General features: G+C 43.1%; 1 protein-coding gene across 1 annotated transcript in view; it reads left to right on the forward strand.

The window, feature by feature from the left end:
* The first annotated feature begins 11,421 nt into the window (after positions 1-11,421).
* Positions 11,422-22,977, forward strand: part of Ac3 (Adenylate cyclase 3) — a 535,594-nt gene continuing 524,038 nt past the window's right edge. The window contains exon 1 of the mRNA XM_071598030.1: positions 11,422-16,651. Coding sequence (XP_071454131.1) covers positions 14,933-16,651 — 1,719 coding nt within the window. The 5' untranslated portion in view covers positions 11,422-14,932. The remainder of the gene's footprint in view (positions 16,652-22,977) is intronic.

Genomic DNA, 22,977 nt, shown 5'->3' on the forward strand with positions numbered 1-22,977 from the left:
GATGAAGAGAGAGAGTAAAGATATTTTAGAGCTGTGCAATGTGAGAGGGAATGATAGTGGGGATTAGTTGGGTGATGCAAACTTGATTGTGATATAAAAAAATATTGAAGGAATTAAAGTAAAAAAATAGGGCTATGGGGGTGGACAGCATTCCTGCAGTACTACTTAAAAGTATAGGAAAATGTGGAAGAAAGAGTTTTATAGGACTAATTCATTACATTTACGAGGGAGGAATTTGGCTGAAAGATTTCATCAGATCAGTGTTAGTTTCTATTCCAAAATGGGAAAGGCAGCCCTATGTGGGGACAATAAATAGGGTTTGATTTTGCATGCAGCTAATGTGAAAATAAGGATCATCCATATGAGGATGGAGAGGAGGGAAAATGATTACTTAGGGGATAATCAGTTTGGATTTACAAAGTGGAGAGGTACACTTGACACCATGGCAGTAATGAGGTCTCTGATAGAGAGGAACGTAGAATCAGAATGTATTTGTTTTGTAGATTTTGAGAAAGCAGTTGATAATGATACAGGAAGAAGAAATGACTTCATTTAAGAAAATACAAGATAGACTACCCACAATCTATGTCTTGGACTGCCCAGGTGTGAGTGATCATGATGGGCAAAGTTAAGAAGATAGGTATGACAGGTGTGTTCATCATCATCCATTCTGTTCAACATATACATAAAGGAAGTGGTCAGAGGCTTGGCAAGAACTGGAGATATGAAGGTCAGTGGAGAATTCATAAAATCATTTATTTTGTGGATGATCTAGCTTTGAAAACATTGTAGACTGCATTGGGGTGTTAGTGCAATAAGAATTGAAAAAGAATCTATGCCAATTAATCAAAGTTTGTGTGGTTTTTGAAAGAGGAAAGCTGATTTAAATATTAAAATAGCAGTTAATAAATGAGCAGGTGATACAGTTTACCTATCTTGGAAGTATTTTGTACCAAAATGGTCAAAAGAGTAGGGACACAAGGAGAAGAATTACATTGAGCAAAGAAGTTTTCACAAGGAGTTGGGAAAAGACATAGACTTTGTGAGGATGTTAAAAAAATACTCGCTATAAAAAGGAGCATGGCTTTCTATGGTGTGCAAATGTTGATGCAAGATGATGGGCATAGATTGAAGCTTTTGAAACGTGGGTGTGGAGAAGGCTGGAAAAGATGAAAATGGCAGAAAAGCTTGAAGGGCTAGGAATGGCAGTAGAGGATAAGAGATTAATGGGATAAATCCAAAGGAAGCAGGAAGGATGGGTACGATGTGTTTTGACGTACAATGGTAGATATACGTGTATGTTGAAGACTGGTAGAGAGGAGAACATGGCAAGCAAAGGAGGAGTAGGAAAAGGATAGGCTTTTTGAATGGAATGAAGAAAGGAAGGAAGTAAGTGGAATTAATAAAGGATTTATTTTAGTTTCCAATGTGAGGTTGTGTTTTGTTTTGAGGAGCCAAGAAATTTATTGTCGTAATGTTATGCAGCGTCTATCCAAAATATAACTTGGAATGGTTATCCCTGCGGGTAGGGGGATAGAAAATATTTCCGCAGCATCCGTGCTTGTCGTGGGAGGCGACTAAATGGGCGTTAGTCGCCTCTCGCGTAATGCCAATGAAGACAATTCGCCTAACCTTTTTAAACTTCCGGAAAATTGGCTCATCAGCTATGCCCACTGGCCCACTATTCAAGCGCCTTTTTACCTATAAACACGACACTGGTTTCGACGCGCTGCGCAACGTCGATGCACTAAGTTCATCCCTCGTAGCGGCAGCTACCGCAAGTGTCCCTTGTTCCTCCGGTACCCTTAATCGAGCACCTGTCCCTTGGTGGAACGAGGAATACGACAGGGTGATCCGGATGAGGACAAGGCTGTTGAATATTTAAAAAAGACCCCACGGAAACTAATCTGGCCTTTTTTCGACGGCTGAAAGCGTGAGCTCGAATGGCCGTAAAGCAGGCCAAGACGGCTTTCTGGATTGATTACGTCTCTACGATCAACCATAGAAACTCACTCGCTCAGGTATGGGGCAGAATCAAGAAAATCTCCGGGTCCAAGGGGTCATTCGTCATCTCGCCATTGCTCATAGCTGGACGGGTGATGACTTCACCCCTAGAAATAAGCGACATATTCGCCAAGCAGTTCGGGGCCAACAGCAGTGACGAAGGCTATGACGCAGACTTTGTAAACGCAAAGAGGCGATGGGAGAGGGTCCCTCTTAATTTCGGTGTAGGTCCAACACTGTTAGATTACAATGTACCCTTCTCGCCCTGGGAACTGAAGTCCGTCATCACAGACTCCCATAACACCTGGGCAGGAATGGACGGAATCCACAACGCTTCCCTCCGCAGTCTTTCGGAAGCCGCGTCAGGGGAGGTCCTCAATGCCCTCAACCAGTTGTGGATTGACGGTGCTGTCCCAAGCTCCTGGCGGGAGTCCGTAATGCTCCCTATTCCGAAACAGGGCAAGAAAAAAATGACCCGAATAGCTATCGTCCCATCTCTCTCGCCGGTTGCCTGTGAAAATTGATTGAAAGAATGGTCAACCGTCGTCTCGTTTGGTGTTTGGAGAGACGACACCTTCCTTCCGAAGCTCAGTGCGGTTTTCGGTGGGAGAGATCAACGGTGGATCATTTGGTGCTCCCTGATAATTTCATCCAGGAAGCCTCTCTACTACGCCTACACGTCGTCGCAGTATTCTTCGACCTTGAGAAGGCTGACGTTAGAGGGTGGCGTAAAAATTTTTAAACACGTTGCATAAATACGGATGTAGGGGCATTTTGGTCCTTTTTATTAGCAACCCGTACTTTGAAAGTAAGGACTACTAAGTATTTATCCCGATCCTTCATACAGGAGAACGGGGTACCTCAGGTATCAGTGGTGAGCGTGACGTTATTTGCCATCGCAATCAACGACGTGACGGATTGCACCACTGCACCGGTAATGGCGTCACTCTTCGTGGATGACCGAGCCATATTTAACCGGTTGACTTGACTCGCAAACGCCTCCAGGCAAGTCCAGCTGATACAAAATAAATTGGGAGACTGGTCGGCTGGCTTCCTTTACTCCACAGAGAAAACGAAATGCGTTCATATCCACCGTCTACTTAGACACCACGTTCCACCAACTTTAGGCCTGCAGGGCAGGTATCTCTCTGTTGTTGAGTCTGTCCGTTTCCTCGGAATGATCCTTGAACTCAAAATAAACTGGTGAGAGCATATCCGCGTATTACGCGAGAGGTGTCGTCAAACCCTCAATGTTTTAAGGTTTTTAAGTCATTCTACAAGGGGAGCAGATGGCTATTGCCATGTTTTTATTGTACCGTGACTTGGACCGTTCAAAATTGGACTACGGCTCTACAGTATACTCGTCAGGACGAGAGTCTTACTTGAGACCCCTTTGCAGGTGTCCACAACGCCGGGTTTCGGTTGGCCACTGGGGCATTCAGGATCAGTCCAGTCCATAGCCTATATGCTGACGCAGAGGAGCCTCCGTTGGCAATCCGTAGGAGCTTTCTGATGGACAATTTCGCTTGTAAAGATTTATCCGTCACTAACTACTCATGTTTTAACATTCTTTTTGATCCACGGTTTTTAGAATTAACCAGCGAATCTTTAGTGCCTTCTTCGGATCGCACTCCAACTTTGTCCCTATCTATACCGATGGATCGAAGTTGTAATCTGCAAGTAACTGTGCTGTGGTCCCGCACTACCATGGAGTCCTGATGGAAAAACTGAATAGTTTTTGCAGTGTTTTCACAGCCTAACTGATTGCAATTAGGATAGATGTAAGTGAGATAAAAGTAAATAACGGCTCTTTTCTAATCTGCTCGGACTCCTTGAGCGCGTTACAAATGATATCGGCACCCTCATCAATGCATCCGATAATTCAGGAGATCCATTCCACCCTCTTATCTCTTCAGAGAAAGAGCAACAGGATATCCTTTGAATGAACTCCTGGCAATGTAGTATTTACTGGCAATAAGAAAACCGACAAAGCAGCAAAGGAAGCCCTGAGGAAGTTGGAGATCGATTCCACGTCGGAAACTGTGGAGGACCTTAAGGTCGCCTTGCAGAACTCTGTTTTAAACCAGTGGAAGGACGCTTGGAGATCGGGGGATAACAACAAACAGTGGGCTATAAAGTCAGCCGTTTCGGTTTTGCCATCTTCCATCCGGAAAAATCCATTAGGCTCAATCCTGTTCGTCTTAATGATCATATCCGTGGAGTCAGGGGTCGCGGTAGTCCAGTGGGTAGAGCGTTGGACTGCTGACCGGAGGGTCCCGGATTCGATTCCCGGGCAAGGCACTCTGGGCACCTGCAGCTCCACCCAAGCTAAAGTGATTTTTCGGGTACCAGGTCTTCCTGGGAAACCATAACCGGCACAGGGAAAGAGACTGGCCCCCCTACCCTGATGTGTGAATTTAACACGCCGTATAGGGCTTAGTACTGGGTGATCTCTACCATCACCTACTAAACCGACCTTCGGGTTGATTACTGTGTTTATGGTTTTTTTTATCCGTGGAGTCAATTTTACCCTGCCCGAAGTATATCCTGTTTTGCTACCCCAAATCTCCGCCTTGGGTAACTTTGTAGTCTGATCTAAAGAGTATGTACTATACACCCTCGCAATCGTGCACTGGTGTGAAGTACCTGCAAATGTTTTTAGCCTTTAAACTGCGTCCAGACTCGTTAGGCACTAGGGAGAATGCATTTAGGTGCCTAATGGAAAGGCAGCTTGAGTTTGGACACCGTACGCTGTAGTACTGCGATTTATGTAGTAGATGAGAAATAAACAGATGATATCCGAATATAAGTATTTTGATATTTGAGATAGCTTGTGATGTAGTTGCAAAACCGCGCAATGGTTCTTTCTTGGTTCCAAGTTCACTTTACATTTCATCGGCATTATTTTATAAAATTTTCCCATTTCTTTCTTTTAATTTAGTACCTTAAATTAAGGATAGGAAAACTCCTTACTCGCTGCCTAACGAGTTTGGACACTCTTCAAGATGGCGTCCACCTCAAATCGGACGATTAAGGTGCCTAAATGACGAGTCTGGACACAGCTTTAATCGACACAGTGGTGAAGGGAGCACTGATCAAGCTCTTGACTGATTCTATGTTGGTATCTGTCGACGATCTAAAGACGACTGAACGAAACTCGGTCTTTAGCCGGTGGAAGGGTGTGCAGCGGAACGTCACCAATAATGAGCTTCGAGGGATAAAGTCAGTGAAATTGGCGTGGCCCTCATCTGTAAGGAAAGTCAGAGGGAAGAGGTCGTAATCACACACTGCAGGATAGGGCACTGGGCCCTGACCCAATCATTCCTCTTTACGGAAGAAAAGAAAATTAGCTCTGATGAATGTGACCCACCCCTGACATTGAATTATATCTTGACTGAGTGTAACAAAAATACCTGAGGGCACGAGATATAGTGTGCGTCCCAGAAGTAATGCAATTATTTTTGTAAAGTAATTTATGGAACAGATTTGCACCAACACTGTAAATTTTTCAAAGTACTGTACTTGGGCCTCGACACATTTTTCCAGCGACTCTGCCATGACCGGTACGCGTCCTGGAAGGCGTCTTCGGGGACCTCTCGCCAGGTCTTCGTCACGGCTGATTGGATATCTTCTATGGACCAAAAACGGGTTACTTTCAAGGCTGCCTAAATCGGAGGGGGAAAAAAGAAATCTGCTGGGGCGGCGTTGGCACTTGGTGTTTGGTCAGGAACTCGCGGACTGGTAGCGCGTTGTGGCAAACACCTTGGGCACGAGTTTGGCGCACACTTTCCTCATCGCTAAATCTTCAGTAACAATGCGAAACACAGCAGTAGACGACAAGTTCAGTTCATTGGCAACCCATCTTGATACTCAATCGACGGTCAGAGACCAACAATTGCTATATTGTTGTCGGTTTTTCTGGTTGACGGCTGCCCAGAGCGTTGCTCGTTGTGAATATCTTCCCAGCCCTCCTTTAAGGCCTTTAACCACCTCGAAACTTGTGAGTACGACAGAGCAGAGTCTGCACAAGCCTAACGAATCATTTTAATAGTCTCTTGAAGTGATTTTTTCAGTTTAGGACAAAACTTAGTAATCGCGCATCGTTGCTCGATCGTCTATTCCATTTGTTTCGTGGTACGGACGGCGCGGAGTGGTTTACAATAACCGACGTCCTGCCGCTTACAGGGCTTGGAGAGCACTGAGACCGGTTTCGTCTCTTAAGCTTAAGAGCTTAAGAGGTAAGCTTAGCGTCCCTTCCACCTACTCCGAGTGGTTCAATCCCACTCCGACCAATAGGAGCGGTACGGGGAATTCAATTGCATTTCTCATGGAACGCACTCTGTACTTTTAAAATAAAGGAAAATCTGGGGAATATTTTAGCGGATGATCCTGACTCTTCAAACAGAGTTTCGATTTTTTTGAGAAACTTAATGAGCAAAACACAGCTGCGGCATAATTTTTTTAGGCTATTGGTTATATTACGTGTTTATGCATTTATGCATGTATTTATTCATCTATTTATTAAGAGGTATTTGAAGTTTTGAACCATATGCCATATGTGCAAAATGAGCTGAGCTGGCGACGCACCCTAAGCAAAATCTCTGCTGCTACTATCGAGCAGAGCGCGGTGGGCCGACAATTGAGGGAGACCTTGTTTCTATTCTAGTCGAAAACCCAATGTCCTTAACCGATCAGTAGCTTTTTTAAGAAAATCTCGTCTCCTACCAATCTTGTAACATGCCAGTGATGAAAGACACGTATAGTCTCTCGCCTTAATGTTATTATAATGTTGGTAGTACACTTATTTGATTAGTTTTATATCATTCTTATGACGCATTGGGTTGTAGCAGGTGCTCCATGACCTTAGCAGTCGGCGTACCCAAATAAATATATCATTACTGCTACTACTATATCTCAATAATGTCTAATCGCCTTCTACGCCACCCTTACTTAGCGCATAGCGTTGAAGTTGCACCGAAACAAAATGCATTCAGCAGAAAATAAATTTAATCTGCTGAAAGTGGTCAGAATGTCCTGGTGTATCAGAAACAAAGTAAGTTTTAGAAAAGACCGTCGTCTCGACCCAATCCTTTTCAATATCATGTGACAGATTCTGCGACTCCGTGGTAAGCGTTGGAAAGGAACTTTTCTAAACGCCATGGGCCAATGACTACTCGTAATACTCGTAGTACGAGCACACTTAAGAAAACAAAAAACACTATTCTCTCCCACTCCCTATCTCCGAAAACATATTCGTAAACCTAACTTGCTATTTCGTGACCAAGTGGTATCAATATCCAAAAAAATAATGTTTGCTGAAATTCGTCGGTGATAATCCACTGAACAGTTTCAGCAATTCTTACGCGTATGCAGAAAATGGAGACTGGTTTGGTATGATCGCAATAAAAGGCTGAATAAACAACAGAGAATCAAAACAAAGTGGTATGAGCCACCATATCAGGATCAGTAGCTACGTGCTAGTAAGCACTACTCTAATTGTGAAATGGTAGGGGGAGGGATGATGATCATTACATTTCGTAATAGCTGTTTTTTATGCATGACTTCCAGATGATGATTTGTTGTTAGAAGGCTTGTTTGGCAGCCTGACGTGCTTTATAGCCTAATATTACGAGTATCATGTATTGCAGGAAGATGCTATGTGTGCGTAAAAATATTATTTTATTATTTTCTATTAATATTGTACCATTAGCGAATGTTTGAAACTATTTGTGTAATTATACTATTAATTAAACCTGTCTCTTTCAATACATATTAAAACCCGAGTAAAGGGAATAAAATAGTAATTTTTTCAATCATTAGAATTTCTATGCGGGGACCTATTCACTCTTTATACCCAATTGAATCCGCCTATGCTAGCCCACCATGACTTATTTTTATTTCCTAAGATTCAATCGGCATTGAAATGGACCCATTTTGAGCTCTATTATGCGGAGAATCGTCGTTGCTCATGAAATTTCTATCGTTAAATGATATGCAGCATTTCTTCCACCAGTGTAGTATTCAAATTGAGCACGTAGTAGTTTTAAGGAAGAGAATCTGGATGTGGTAGCATTTCAATTGCATAATTTTCATTAAAAATTTTGGGTACAAGAGTGGTTGTAGTCTTTCTTCGTGTAAGAGCAAGGGTAAATATTACGCCGTTCACTTGATAACCATTGAAAAGGTTGACGAAACCAAAGTAGTCGTGATGCAATTATTACACGTTTAATTGAATGATTTCAGATAATATAATTACCCCTTCCTTTCTTTTTCAATATTTCCCCCAGAAACCCTGGTCGATAAACTCCATACCTTACAATTCATAAACCTATTAGGTTTACCTTAGGTGGATGGATGCTGCAAAATACTTTTGCGTGTTTTAAAATTTGTTCGATAGGTAGTAAGGTTATCAAGTAAGGAATAAAAGAATATGTCGGAATAACGAGCAATTAGTGAAATTGTAATACCATTCCCATTAAACCTCTGGCGAACCCCATGTATACTGTATACAATGAATGGAGGCCAGCAGAGTTCGTCAACGAAAAATCGTTACTCTCCTTTCCTGAACTAATTTAACAACATGCTACACTTTGACACATGATGTTAATTAATTATAATTTCTATTAACGGAGTTTACTGTTTTAGTTATTCCATGATTTATTCACGAGTCGTATGGATTGTAAACATGTGCTTTAATTAATATAACATGCAATTACAAAACCAGGTGCACACATGTTTCTGAGTGCATGCGGAATCCTCTATTCGGGAACAGCAATTTGGTTATTAAAAAGTGTAGAGACGGTGAGGACGATGCTTCAAATTATGTGAAAAATGGCGACTGCAGTCTGAGTTATAGGGAAATGACTATTTCCTAAGTTCCTTACTGAGTAAATATGGCAAGCCCCTTGCCGAAGTCAATCCATGGAAAATTAGAGATAAAATATCTGGCATACTTAACTTTTCAGAACTATTATTAAGTTCTTAAGCATACACAATTTCATATCAGTTGAGAGAACTGCGAAATAAGTACTTCGCAAACAGGCTGCGGGATATTCAAGCGAAGCTGACCAGATATCGGAGTACGGAAAGAGGATTAGAAGCATTTGGAAGTGCACAATATTGAAGCTTTGGAATGAAAGTGAAAGAGGAAAAAGTAAAGGTTAGAGGAGCTCGAACGGGTCGAATACTTGAGTGATACATTTGCATTGATATTTCATGGATCACATGTATCAGAAGATTATACGAGTCATCTTTGAAGTTATTAGGTTTCATTAGACGCGTTTTAGTCAAATTCAATAAAAGAAAGGCGGGAGGCAGGTGTTTTTGCTTTGGTAATGTCGCAAGTTTGGAATACGCGGCAAGTATTTGGGATTCATGGGAGAAAACGATGATTAAGGTATCAGAAAAAGTTAAAAGAAAATTTGCTGATTTAAAAAAAAATATTTGCCTAAATTGCTACTCCTGATGAAAATTCAAGTTAATTACTTCTCTCAATTCTCTCACTAACTTAGATAAAAAGCGTGACAGGTATGCTAGAGACATTCGGAAGGGAACACTTATAGTCAGGGAGAGAATAAATAAGCTACTTATCTGATAGTACTTCTTAACATAAAAATTCCTCAGCACATGAATTTACAGTGGATTGTGTAGATGTAGCTATGATGCAGGGAAATATGAAAAAGACGTAAGAATATGCTTGTATAACTCGTCCATTTTGTGTACCATTAGAAATTAACACGAACGAAAGAACGTCGTGTTTTTCAGCTTCCTTGTTATCTATATTTTTAATGAGTAAGTATGAGCAAATGCATAATGAGTTTATTTTATGCATTAGGCTGCTCTATAGAAATATTTTCGTCGAAAATAGTTGCGTCGTGTTCATCTGGTGATATGGATTTACCACTCCTCAATGCCGTCATAAATTAATTAGAGATTAATTACATATTCATCTTTCATCATAGCCGTTAGGGGACTTATAAGTGCCCTAAATTAGATATGGCTACTTTTTTATTTTATTAGAGTCGCGTGCACTTGCAAATTTATCTTCTCACTCGGAAAAAAATGCTTCCATGTAATTATTTCCGTGAAAAGGGATAAACTCCATCGAAATTGAGCAATTAAAACAATTTCTATGAGGCTCAAACCGGATGTTGTTGAGTTAATGTTTGCATAAACATTCAGGGATGATATAAATCCAGGGTGATGAAAATCCACGTAAATATATAGTGCGAGAACAAAGGTTGAAGAAATGAGGAAAATCTGCGAACAAACCAGGATAAAACTCCAGCGTGGGGCAATAATCCCCTCGAAACACTTCCCGTGATAGTTCCTAGGCTGAGTTTAAAGCTAATTGTCTTTAATAATATCGTACAATTATGTGACTGCGATTCCGCGGCGTAACCCATGCACCGAATTTCTACTAGTAGCCGGAACTGAGTGGAATATCAAAATGGACTGCAATTTCTCTGTCTGCGTCCGCTAATTCCACCTATACCACTATCCACGGGCATTTAGCGGAGAATCTGAAATATTGTTATGAATTCCCAATAAGAATCGTATTTGGTCCATAGTAAAAATACCGTGAAGTTATTGCTATTCGAAATAAATCAGTAAATTTACATCCGTGGACATCGCGGTGAATTAAAACAACTGCTACGATTAATAAAAGCGTCATATTAGGAAACCGATGTGGAAACTATTCGTGAATTTATTCTTCAAATCCTTTTCAATCTCTGAATTAATGCGTACATGAAAACTCATATTGAGTAGACAATACTCTCATATTGAGTAAACATTTTCATACAGTAAATTACTCTTTAATTTTGACATAAATATAATGTGAACGTTCCTGTACTGTCATGCCGATCTTAATAATTGAAATTATCATAGGGAACACTAAGATTTCGGTCTTAGTTTCGCGCTCGTCCATCTTTTCATTGACATTATTGTTTGGTGGAGGACATCCTTGTCTCTATTACCGAAAGATAAAAGAAACCGGATGAGGAAACTATCTCCAACCAGGCTTCCTTCTCGCATCATTCCCCAACCCTTCACAACAGAACTCCTCTCCCCCAGCACCTCTATATTTCCCCACCTTGCACACACAAACCAAGGCAGTCCCCTTCGCGCCACACCGTCCCTTCGGGGTAGCTTAGATGAGGTGAGGAACTCTCGGCTTCCCGCGACTCGACAACCCCTCTCTCCCCCTTCCCCTCCGTCCCCGCACCCCCGCTCCCTTAAGCGCAGAACCCTCTCCCCGCCTGCGCGCCCCTCCACACTCTCCCTACCCTCCCCCGCGCCGCCATCCCATTCCCCACCCCGTCTCTCCTCACCCACTTCTCTCTCTCTCTCCGCCACCCCCTCGACCCTTTCTCTCCCTCCAGCCCTCCCGCATCATCACTCCAGTCCCTGGCACGAAGCGAGCCAGCCAGCCGACCCGGCAGCAGAGAGAGAGAGCTGGCGGAGAGCGGGAGAGGGAGCGAGAGAGTGAGTGAGTGGGGTGTGCGCGCTCCTATCGGTTTTCCCAGGCCGGCGCAAGGCTTGCGGGAACGGGGCCCTTTCTCCACATCTTAACCGTGTGCGTCTCTCTCCCGCCCCTCCCACTACTTCTCTTCATCTCTCTCGGAAGCACCGTCGGACCACGACCACGACGTGTTGAGTGGAGGGGGAGGAGGAGGTGGTCTTCATCTGTTCCTCCTCGAGGAGAAGCGTCATCCGGTCAGGGCCGGCCAGGAATAAGGAGCATTCCAACACCTCGGGACGTGTCCCTCGCACTCCTGCTCTATTTACCAAATCCAACGGGCGGACAGTTCTTCTGAGAGGTTTGGGAGTAGTGTTGTTTAGGCACGGGGTCTTGGACGGAGCAGCTAATTGGGAGAGTTCCGTGTTTTTATTTTCGTGGAGGACTCAGTGAGGCCGTACTGTGGTGATATTAACTCCTTCCTCCTCCACAAGGCTTTATTTTTTAATGCGTTTTCTCCCATCGGACGTAGTGAAAGTCTTGCTCCGACGTGATATCCATCCAGGGCTTGGTTGGTGTCATTGAGAGGACGGACGGGGTCCAGTGGCCCAATCCGGAGACGCACTTGGCGATTCGTGCGGAGGGACCAAGAGGAGGGGATTCAGAAGCTGGAGGTGGGGTTTCGTTTGGCGGGAGAGTGCAGCTCTGGTGAGAAGAAGAAACTGCGATCCGACACGCGCGTGTGATGCGCCTTTGTTTGTTTCCGGCGTGAGGAGAGGAGTGGGCCCTGGCTCTCTGTCTGTCTCTCTCTCCATCCCCTCCACCTCTCTTCTTTCCCTCTTCTCCGACCAACCGCGTGGACTGATCTTGGGAAGGAGATAAATAAAACAAAAGCTCTCAAGTACGCGCGGTGACTTTTTTTATTTTGGCGCAAAAAGGCGTGTCGTAAAAGCTGTAGGGAATCGGAAGAGTGGACGATTGCGAAGGAACCAAGAATTGTTTTTGGGAAAATGACGGATGAAGTTCTATGGTTGACTCGGATGTGTGGTTGAAGTGATATGTGTCCTACTCCTAATCCCCTACAAGTGACGATGGGGGCGATATGTGAAGTGCGATTGTGACGTGACACGAGGCGAAAATAAAATAAAAAATTCGGTCGTGTTTTGTTTAAGGCCTTGACCGAGAGACACCCTTGGAGGAATCCTTTGTTCTGCAAGTGTGAAGAAAGGCAAGGAGGGTTGGACATCGAACGAGAGTGAATGCCCGGCATTTATAATTTAATACTCATTTCATCGTTAGGAAAGTCCCATACGATTCGCAGAATATAGAAAAGACATTATTTATTTAAATTGATTTCCGTCGACGTTCCCCATTGTGCTATTGTTATTTCTTCAAATTTTGAAGCTTCTCATATTTTTCCTTGGTCAAATGATGATTAAATTGCTTCACTTGAAGTAGCAAACCTCGCGTGTGTTAGCTGTGTGACGACGGAGAACCAGGTGATTGACTTCCATTTCAGCTTTCGTTTGCGATGTGACGCATTGACAACCATTGTTTCAGTCACCCCAAATCCCGAAAGGCCCCGAAGGGCATCTTCACCCCCCCCCCCCAACCCCCCTAACTCTAACCCCAAAAAAAGTATCGGACCCCTGGATTCGTTCATCCCTCACCTCTGCGTGATCTGGCCTCCACGCGCGTCGAGTTGAAACAAAGGCCGGACGGGAGAATCGCTTTCAGCAGTTCACAAGATAAAATCGAGTGGAAGATTACGCCTCCGCCCTAACCGTCGCCGGTTTTGACGTGCATTATCAGCACGTGGTTGCATCCTATTGTTTGAATCTGCGCGCTTTCGGTGGTCGAGTTTGTTTGTTATTTTGGGGACTACGTTTTCCCTCGCGGCCCCCCCGAGGGGGAGAGAGAGAGAGAGAAAAAGAGATGGAAAGGGAAGCGTAAACTGAGTGTCAGGTGTCGGATGTAGAAAGCTTTTGGTTAGGGAAGATAAGTTGAGCGGATGAATTGGCGGGGATGAACGGCTGTATTTCGTCCGCCGAATATTTTCTCCCCCCCCCACCCCATACTCCAATGCAATCTCCGTAAGAGGCACTCCTCCCCACATTTCTGTAGCATAAAGCATTTTCCCGCCCTCGGGTCGCCAATTTGAATGAAAATATCTCTCCAGGGGATGAGGGTAGGTGGGGCAAAAAACGAGGTGTTGCCGGCTAGAAATGGATGACCGCAAAAACGGCTGCCACGAGAAGACGTCGAGGTTTTAATCCAGGGCCACTCCGAATTTTTTTTTGTTGGAGACACCAGGCGCGCATGCTAACGGTAAAAAACTTTACTGTGGGTAAATTTATGTGCGTTGGAGAAAAGTCAAAGTGATGAGTTAGAATATTTGGCCGAGGTGAAGGAAATAGCTTTAAATTGGACCCTAAGGTTATTTTTTTTCCTTACGCGATTCGACTCGCGTGGCAGTCATTTTAATCGGTAGAATTTTACCAGGGGCTAATCTATCATCGCCCGGTTTAATAAGAATTTGATTTAGGAAGAAAACCATAGTTTCTTCAAGTAACTTTCTGGGGACGTGGTATTTTCCGTCTAGTTTTTCTGGGATCTAAAAGAACGAAAGGGGGATTTATTTTAGTGAGGATTTGAAGGAATTTAATGTGAAGGTTAGATCATCTCGGAAACTATCTATTTACTGGAACTCTCACCCATCAGGGGATATCACTCTTCGAAGTTATTTTGGAATCGTCGCTGTAGCATACATATTCGCGGAGAACTTTCTCCTCACGGCATCAGAGGTGACATCCTATCTCGTCATATCTCTCAAGGCACAGGAGAGGAGGGGGGAGGGGAAGAGAGAAAGAGTTATAAATATGTCAGTCCCGTCCGTCTGACCTCAAGAGCTCTCCCCCTCCCTGTTCCCTCCCTCGAACATCCACGTAACAGCGAATTCTTTTTTAAAGGGGACTCCCGTGCTCGGACCGCTGGTCGACTCGCGACAAAATACCGCAATCGCAGGGGACTGAGTTGAAAAAAAATATGCAAAAAATAATAAGATCACCAGCATAACCCTTTTTTTCCCCTCCACCTGTGCTCCATTCTTTGCTCCTCGCCAGGCACGAGACAAAAGAAGCACGAATTTCGTCCCGCTCCCGGCTTTCTTTTTTTTTTACTGTTGTTCTTTCGCACTGGACGAAGTAAGAGGGTGAAGGGGAGGCAGAGCGTTGGGGAGGAGAACTGAGGACAACTCGATGCCATGTCCTTACCGTTGGAAGTAGTAGGGAGGCGGGATGGAGGAAGAGGGGAGGTTGGGAGGTGAGAGGAGAAGTGAAGGCCGTGGATGGGGTGTAGAGCGACTCCTTGAAGCGCTTCGAGGTCTGAGGGTTCAAATATCAAGCGTTTTCTTCAGTGATTGACTTGGGTTCAAATAAGGGTTGCCCTGAGATATCGAACGCACTGAACATGGCGGAAGAGGTTTGTGTAGGCAAGGTGGAGGATGGAGACTTGAAGGGTATTGGAGGTGAGAAGAAGGATACGGAGGTGGAACAAGTGCCGATCCCCCAGTCGGAATCTTTAAAAGAGAACGGCGTTCCTCCGGGGTCGCTGTCAGACGGAGGTCCTGTTTCTTTGGCATCCGCTCGGGACAGTCCAGTGGTGGTCGTAATGGGTGGGGACGAAGGGCTCTCGCTGGCCGAAGGTGAGGCGGTAGACGGCCGGGGATCCAAGTGCAAGGTGGACAGTATACCGTCCGGGACATCCAACGGTGAAGTGTGTGGTGGAAAGGACACGGGAAACGGTGCAGTGACCGTCAGTGCGGGTGTCAATTGTCCTCGCGTGGACCTGGAGGTCGAGAGGCCTCAGGAAATGGCGGAGGACTCGGTGAAAGTGGGTTTCGAGGTGACGCCTCCGAGCGCCACCTGCGGTGTCGCGGTCGATGGGGCACTAGAGGTCAAGGGAATCGAGGAGACCTTCGCGGAGAGGTCTCTGTCTTTTGCCGCCCAGGGAACCACGGAGGAACCGAATCCCATTAAGAGTGGCCCCCGGGGACTTCGACTGCTGGGGGCGGGCGGAGAGGGCGAGGACGGCTCGGCCCCGTCCCGCCGCCCCCTCTCTTCCCTCTGTCTTTGCGGGGACGCCTTCGAGGACCCCCTAGTGGAGCACCTCTATCAGTCTTACTCCGTGAAACAGAAGCGTGTGGACGTACAGTGTTTCTTATGCGCTTCCATCCTCTTGGGGATTCACTGCCTGATCACCGTGCAGATGCAAGAGGATGAAGCGGCGGCTGCTATGTCCTCCCACGGCTGGTCTCAGGGGTCCATCGAAGTCGCTGATATCCAGGAGGACCTCCCTGGAGAATTCCTAGAGCCAACCTGGGGGTTCAGGCTCTGTTTGTTGAAGGTCCTGACCGGAATATTCCTGTTCACGAACGCGGCTCTTCTCATCTGGTGCAGGAGGTATGCCGGTGGGGGCGCGGCGGGTTGTCTGGGATGCTGCCCGAACACGGCTGGATTTTTGAGTGGGGCGAATGCGGTCGCGAAGAGGCACGACGTCGAGGACGACCTGGAGAGCGGAGCACTAGCGGGGCGCGGACCGGAGAAGAAGAGGCGCCTGAGGGATCACTCTTCACCCGCCAAACCGATATCCGGCAACTCTCCATCCAAGCCGCTGCCCGGGAATCCCCCGAGGGAGATGATATCCGCCCTGGCCGCGAGGGTACGGAGGGCGGTGGGCAGGCACAGACCCCCGTCGTCCGTCTCCAGTTCCGTCGACGCCAACGAATCCTCTGGCTCGGCCATTTTCTCCTGGGCCTGGTCCTGCGTGCCCCATGTGGCCTGGCACCTGGCCAATTACCAGTTGCTGGCGCCTTTGTTCTTACAGGGGGCACCGAGCGGGTCGCCCGACGCTTCTTCCGTGGGCTCCTTAGAGGACTCGGCGTCGGATGGCGCCGGGGGGACGTCTTCCACTTCCACGTCGTCGACCTCCGACTCGTCCTCGACGCCACTCTACTCGTCCCCAACTCCGAGGGACGGCCTGCCTGCGGCCCTGCTCCTGGTCTTCCTGCTCTTCGCTGCCCTTCCCCTGAGGCTTAGGTACTGTCTCGTGCTGAGCGCAGGGACCTGCTCGGCATACACCGTGGCGGTGGCGGGACTGGCGAGAGGTGCGCCCAACCTTGTTCCTCAGGTAAGTTCCTCCTCCTTATATTCGTTCATTATTCCAGCATTCAATTAGTTCTAACCGAAATGATGGAGTCAGCGTTGCGACTACTTCATGGTAAAATAAATATTGCTGAGTGTGAAATTAATAGCTGCAAGAGGGAAAATATAATTTGAAGCACTCTGTCACTTTCCGGATGAAAATTTCATATTTCACCATGCCCTTGAGACTAGTAACGGAAAGAGAAATTATAATATTCAGTGAGAAATAATTGACGGATTATTACCTAATTCGCTTGAAGGATAGTTCTAATGTAGTAACTCCGGTTACGATTGGGTTTATTTCACAATTTTCATTTTATAAAAATTTCCCGTTGTCAGTAGAGTGAAGTCAAGACATGAAATATATGTAATAATGATTACGATAGTGGTCATAGAAATTCCGTCAGAAAGGTTTGGGTGGTATTTTTGAATGTGGAACGTTGGAGATAAGGGATTAAAGGTCGGGAAATTTTGATCAATTTTTCAACAATTTTGAAAAATGTTGGACGTCGAGTTTCTATTTTTCTATCGTATATATATCGGGAGGCTTGGAGAATTATCATCTTAATCTTGGTTAAACAGCAGATTTGGAGAGTTCAACGTTTGTGAACGCATTTTGGGTACACGGAAATTATTATTAGTTTTCATGTGTTACAATTGATCTGTTCAATTATTATGGTCGTTGGAGCTTTCGTAAAATTTCGCACAAATACTTTTACGTTAAAAATGAATACTTAAAAAGGTTTTAATGATAATTAACAATTGTATGATGCAGCTGTTTTTTTTAACTTTCATTTTTCATCTAAATTAAGATATACGTAGCAATTATTCATTAATAAGGAAAGGAAGGATCCCCTGTTATCGGGGATATCATTCGGGGATTTCTCGGGATTATCGTGCGAGGTACCCAACGTCTAACATACGAGGTGCCGTCATTATTTCTGTAGTATTCTCTTTACACATTGTTCGAAGACCTTGTCTGTAATATTGTTTTTTGGAGAATGTTTGTACCGTTTATATTATTTTCAATGGTATCAGTATTTTTTTATTTCGTGTTCAGTTTGCATTCTATTTCACCCTTGAACCAGAGACTGTCAATTGGATCAGGAAATGGACATAAAAACGGCCTTTCACGCAAATTAAATTTCGATATATCTACCGCGTTCCGTCGTATTATGTAATTGACAGGTGCGTGGCGATAGGATTGGATGCATAAAGGACGTCGCCTGATGAAACCAGTGAATATTCTGTTCAGCATATCTTGCCCTTCAAATAAATTATTCCTTTCAAAATTGAATACAATATTGTAACTATGGTTTTGCTCTGTATCTTCCAATAAGAATATACTTTTTTGCCGTTTATTCTCGTGACATTAGTTCAAAATATCCTGAATTAGAATGAACTGTATGAAATATATATTACTATGAATAATGTAACCGAAAATATTTAATGGTCAGCAGTCATATATTATGTAGAATTTCACCGAGTTCTCTCCTAATTTCAAGATTAAATTTAATTTGTTATTTGATAAGTATTGCCGACGAATATAATCATATCATTTTACGTATAAGGTGGTGTGTTAGCTGAAAAAGCTTTTACAAAGAGGAGGGAGTTGATAACTGGTAGCTTGAGTTAAGGTGTAGAGAAAATATTTGGTTAATTGAGTTTGATATGGAATTATAACGATAATAATTATTGAAATGATTAATTATTTCTGTTTTGCAAAACCTTCGTTGTTGATAGAGGAAGAGAATTTTAGATTTTAAAAATATTTGAGATGTGGACTTGGAGAAGAGTATGAGGAAACAAATGGACGAAAGGAAAATCGATGAAGGTTGTCGGTAGAAATTCAAAGGGAGGATGAGAGGATAGAAGGGATTATTTTGAGGCAGTGGGACGTTAAAGATTGTGACAGAACGGAGAATGTTGAATAAGCGAGGTAGTGACGGGAAATATAAGTCTTTTTGGATAATATAAAAGACATTAGATAAGGGTTTTTGTGAAGACAAAGTTTTACGAGTTAGAAAAGTTTAGTGGATCTAAGAAATAGTATGTTAATAGAGAACTACGGCATTGAAAGGTGCTCACTTATCGACTTGACTCCATCAGAAAATGGCCAATTATCGGTGAACTGCTATTAGTAGTAATAAAGTCATGTGTGGACCTCTCATTTATTAATTATTCAGTGGATTAGGACGATTATTTAGAAATAAGAAGGAATTCCAAGAAGAAATAATTATAATCGGTCAACCGTGTCTTTTGCAACCATTTTCTTCCCTTGAATGATTTTTTCTAGCATCAGTATTCTGATGCAGGAAAATGTTTCAATGAGTAATATATATTTTTCAAATATTAGTGGTATCATGTTTTATTGGGAACAGACCAAATTCCTGAACAGATAGGCTTCTCAAGTTTATTATTGTTGGAAATTTAAGACTTAACTCTTATTTATTTTTTATGATTCTTCGGCTTTCATTCCGACATATCTAGCCTGTGAAACTAAACTCAAGAAAGGACAACTGCTACATTATTTCCATGGATATCCATTCCTACAATATTAGCGTTTCGTTGCTTTGCCTCTTAACATGACTAATGCCAATATGCGTTCAGTGATTCGGAAATCTCACTCTTCTGTTTTTCTGGGAAACATTTGCGACCCGAAAGCATGTATTCATTGCAAGAATACACCCATGACATAAATGAGAATTTCTTAGTGTACGAATGTGAAAAACTTCCCTTCGTTCAATTTCTCCTTAAATGCTTTCGTTTTCAGCTTTTTTGTTCAATCCCACTATTGAGATGGTATTTACAACATAGATAGAGTGGGTTTCTTTTTCACTATCCTGTTCTCGGGATGGAGAGTGTTTTTTAAACGTATTTTTTACTATCAACTTTGAACGCTAAATTGGTTCGAGTAAATTGGTTTATTGTAATACTAAGGTTTATTGATCCAAAAGAAGAAATACGCCTTGCAAAAGTTTTGGATGTCACTGATAATCAGCTTTCAGTAATTTTGAACAGCATCACAAAATAACTAGGACTAATTGGGTTGCAGTATTTAATGCAAATATTGTAGCCCCATTAGTGTGCCAATTGTTTTTTGATGCCAACGATTAATGATTGATAAAGATTTATCATTGAATAAATTTATTTCAAATTCTACCAACAATTAGTGATTAATCTCCGATTAGTTCTCTATTCGATCGTTATTAGAAAGGCAATTATTCATCAAATAGTAGGTGTATTTACGTAATAAGTGTGAATATTATTTGAAGACAAAAATATCATGAAAGTTCGTATGGGGTCAAAAAATTATTGCTTGAACTGTACTTGTGTTCATCATCATAGTTGGTCTAAAAGCTTGTGAAGTTGCAAGTTATGGGAAAATTTGAACTTCGGCAAGGTGCACTACTTGACATTTCTGTAATATCATCCAAGTTCCCTTAGTCTCCAGCTTTTGAAGCCACCCGACGTAATTACGTGGATTTTCAGGGATAAAAGTAACGAAGTCCATTGTGGGAGAAGCACTTACACCTGAGGTGGGTCATATCGACCTCTGTCCTTAACCGAAGGGCTTTGAGATCCGACGTTCCTAAGTCAAGTGGTCGTTAAGGAGGTATCGAAGGTAACAGAAGATCTTTAAAACTGAATTTTAACTCATAAAGCTTGATGGCTGATGAAGGTTCCCCAGTATGTGACTCGCAAAATGGTAGTATTCTCAATGAAGGGCGTATCTATGATACTAAAATTTGATACTAAAAAAACTCGATACTTTCCGCATTAAACCCAACGTATATAAAAAGTATCGCTATTCTTTCGAGATAAAGGTCTAAAGACCTATCTTACAAAGATTAAAGATTGCAACACATTTTGTAGACACAACATACTCTGACAAGAAGTGAATGCTGATGACATTGTTGAAAGACTGTTCGCAGAAATGTATCATGGTTAAAGGTGATGACAGACTCATTCCATTTTGCATTAGTAATTGCCTGGGAATCGTTACATAAGAAAGATAATTCACAATGACAGTCATAAAAATCATATCCCTTGGCAGTAGTAAAATAAGACATCTCTTCCTTTGAAGTAAAATCATACGTTAAAGATATATTTAGGGCGGAGATTTACCTTCTAAGCAATAAATAATACGCAAGGAATTCCAATAAATAATAATTAAACTATCAGATGTGATACGGCCTGTTTGAATGAAATGGAAAGTTCAAATTAAGTTCTTCTTATGCTGGAATTGAGCTATTGTACATACCTTATTACTGAAAATCGAGTAGTCTTCGGATTAGCACCTTGAAGAATCCTTGAATAATCGTCTTAATTCCGTATTTTATCGATTTTCATTATTCTGGTCATAATATTGCAATACAGTAGCTAAGTTTGACATTAAATATTGTAAGTAAATCCTACATTAGAATTTAATATTCTCTCGATTATCTATGTTTTTTGACTTTCACGTCTAGACGTACTATGTTGGATCTCTGTTAAGACATGCGTATAACTTATAAAACTCGCATAACTTGGAATTATTCAGTATTTAACGTCAAAATCAGTAATTTTGAGTGTTTTTCCATCAAAACTTTTGATTGTGTATCTAAATTAGATCAAATCGGTGATGTGGAAGTACTCTTTGGAGAAACTATCTATTTTAACAAAAAAAAACATCCACCCAAGGAATCCAATAAGAGAACCGAGAGGATTATGTTCGTGGGGCCGAATCCTCTCCATATGCTTCATGATTCTCTCCAGGGAGGCACTCAACATCACTGCGAAGTTTAATCTTGCCTTTTCCAACAGACCCTCCTAGACGTGCGCCAAATTCGTTCGCAAACTTATTTTTCATGGTTGTTTAGCGCTAATCGTTTTCCTCTGCAAAAATCGTGTTCTCCCAAGATTCCCTGTTGGGGGGCGATAACGTTGTCGCTTCCAGGCAGACCGCGCATGCGCGCTGAAGCGCTCATAATTCTCCTTCGCCCTGCGCGGAGCGGGTGGTGACATATCGCGTCTTGCATCAACGCCTTCCCGCAAGGACGGCCTCATCTCCCGGGACGGCGCCACGGCCTCCTTCCAGGCGAAAAGGGTGCGTCGCTTTCGAGCGCAATTCTTTTTACAGCCCTTATCGAATGCGAATTTCTCGCGTCGTTGAAATAGTGTTATGGCGCGTAGTGCATATCTTGGTTTTATACTGATCTTTTTTGCGTGGGCCTCTTTGGGTACTGTAAGAAGAAACGTTTTAGTCTCGTGGTCCAGGATACAACTTTAAGAGTGAAGGAAAAAAGATTTCTAATCGAATGGCAACACGGTCGTCAGTAGCGAGAGCGAGAGTTACTGCTTGGGGAATTGCGTTCTATTTGTTAAATTGAATTTTTGGTGTTTCACAAAATAGAAATTCCAAAACGGCAACGAATGAAAGTTCCTAGATGCAATCCACTTTAATAGAATTAATTTCTTCTCCTTTTCTTTTTTTCACCTCGTCATTCAATTTATAACTTCTCATTTTGAATGATAAATTAATAATAATTTGTCACTAGAAATAGGTTTATTATATGTGGGCAGTTGTAATCATTTGTTCAATGCTTACGTTGCAAGAAATAGACTTTATATTGTGTCATAATAAAAATCTTTTGTGGAGGAAACTGCTCAAGTAATCGCTAAGAAGATTGAAGTAAGATCTGGTGCTTTCCCGGCGCATCTGCTTGATGAAAATTTATCGGGTCTTCGACCGGGTCAAGGGTTTCATGTTGGCCGACGTTTCGATGCTCGACTCGTGCATCGCCCTCAGGGCAGATGAGTGCCCTAAGGACGATGTACGAGTCGAGAATCGAAACGTCGGCAAATATGGAACCCCTATCCCGGTGGAAGACCCGAGAAAACTTCATCAAACTTCGAAGGTTGATTTGATAGGTGAAGCTCGCCTAATTCTAAGCCTACGAAATATGAACTTCTCCCATCAGGGTTTGGGAGACAGTTGCTTTCCCTGTGCCACCTATAGTTATCACTAGAGGATCTGGTAACCGAGCTGCGTACACTCAGAGGTGTCACCCGGAATCGAACCCGGGATCTCCGTTCATCAACCCATTGGTCTCCTTATGGGACTACTAAGCCCATCCTTGAAAAAATGAATGCTAAATTGAATAGTGATATTTGTTTCTCTATATTACTAAAACTCTTTAAAAATATTTCTTTTACCCCACGATAAGCGTGGCTTTCTCAACATCCACCTTGATCCATAAGAAGAAGAATTGTGTTAGGCAAAGAGGTTTTTATAAGGAGGAGGATATCGATGGCTGGGATGTTGAGTGA

This window comes from Hetaerina americana, unplaced genomic scaffold, assembly GCF_022747635.1.
Source record: "Hetaerina americana unplaced genomic scaffold, ioHetAmer1.1.p SCAF_9, whole genome shotgun sequence".
Taxonomy (NCBI): domain Eukaryota; kingdom Metazoa; phylum Arthropoda; class Insecta; order Odonata; family Calopterygidae; genus Hetaerina; species Hetaerina americana.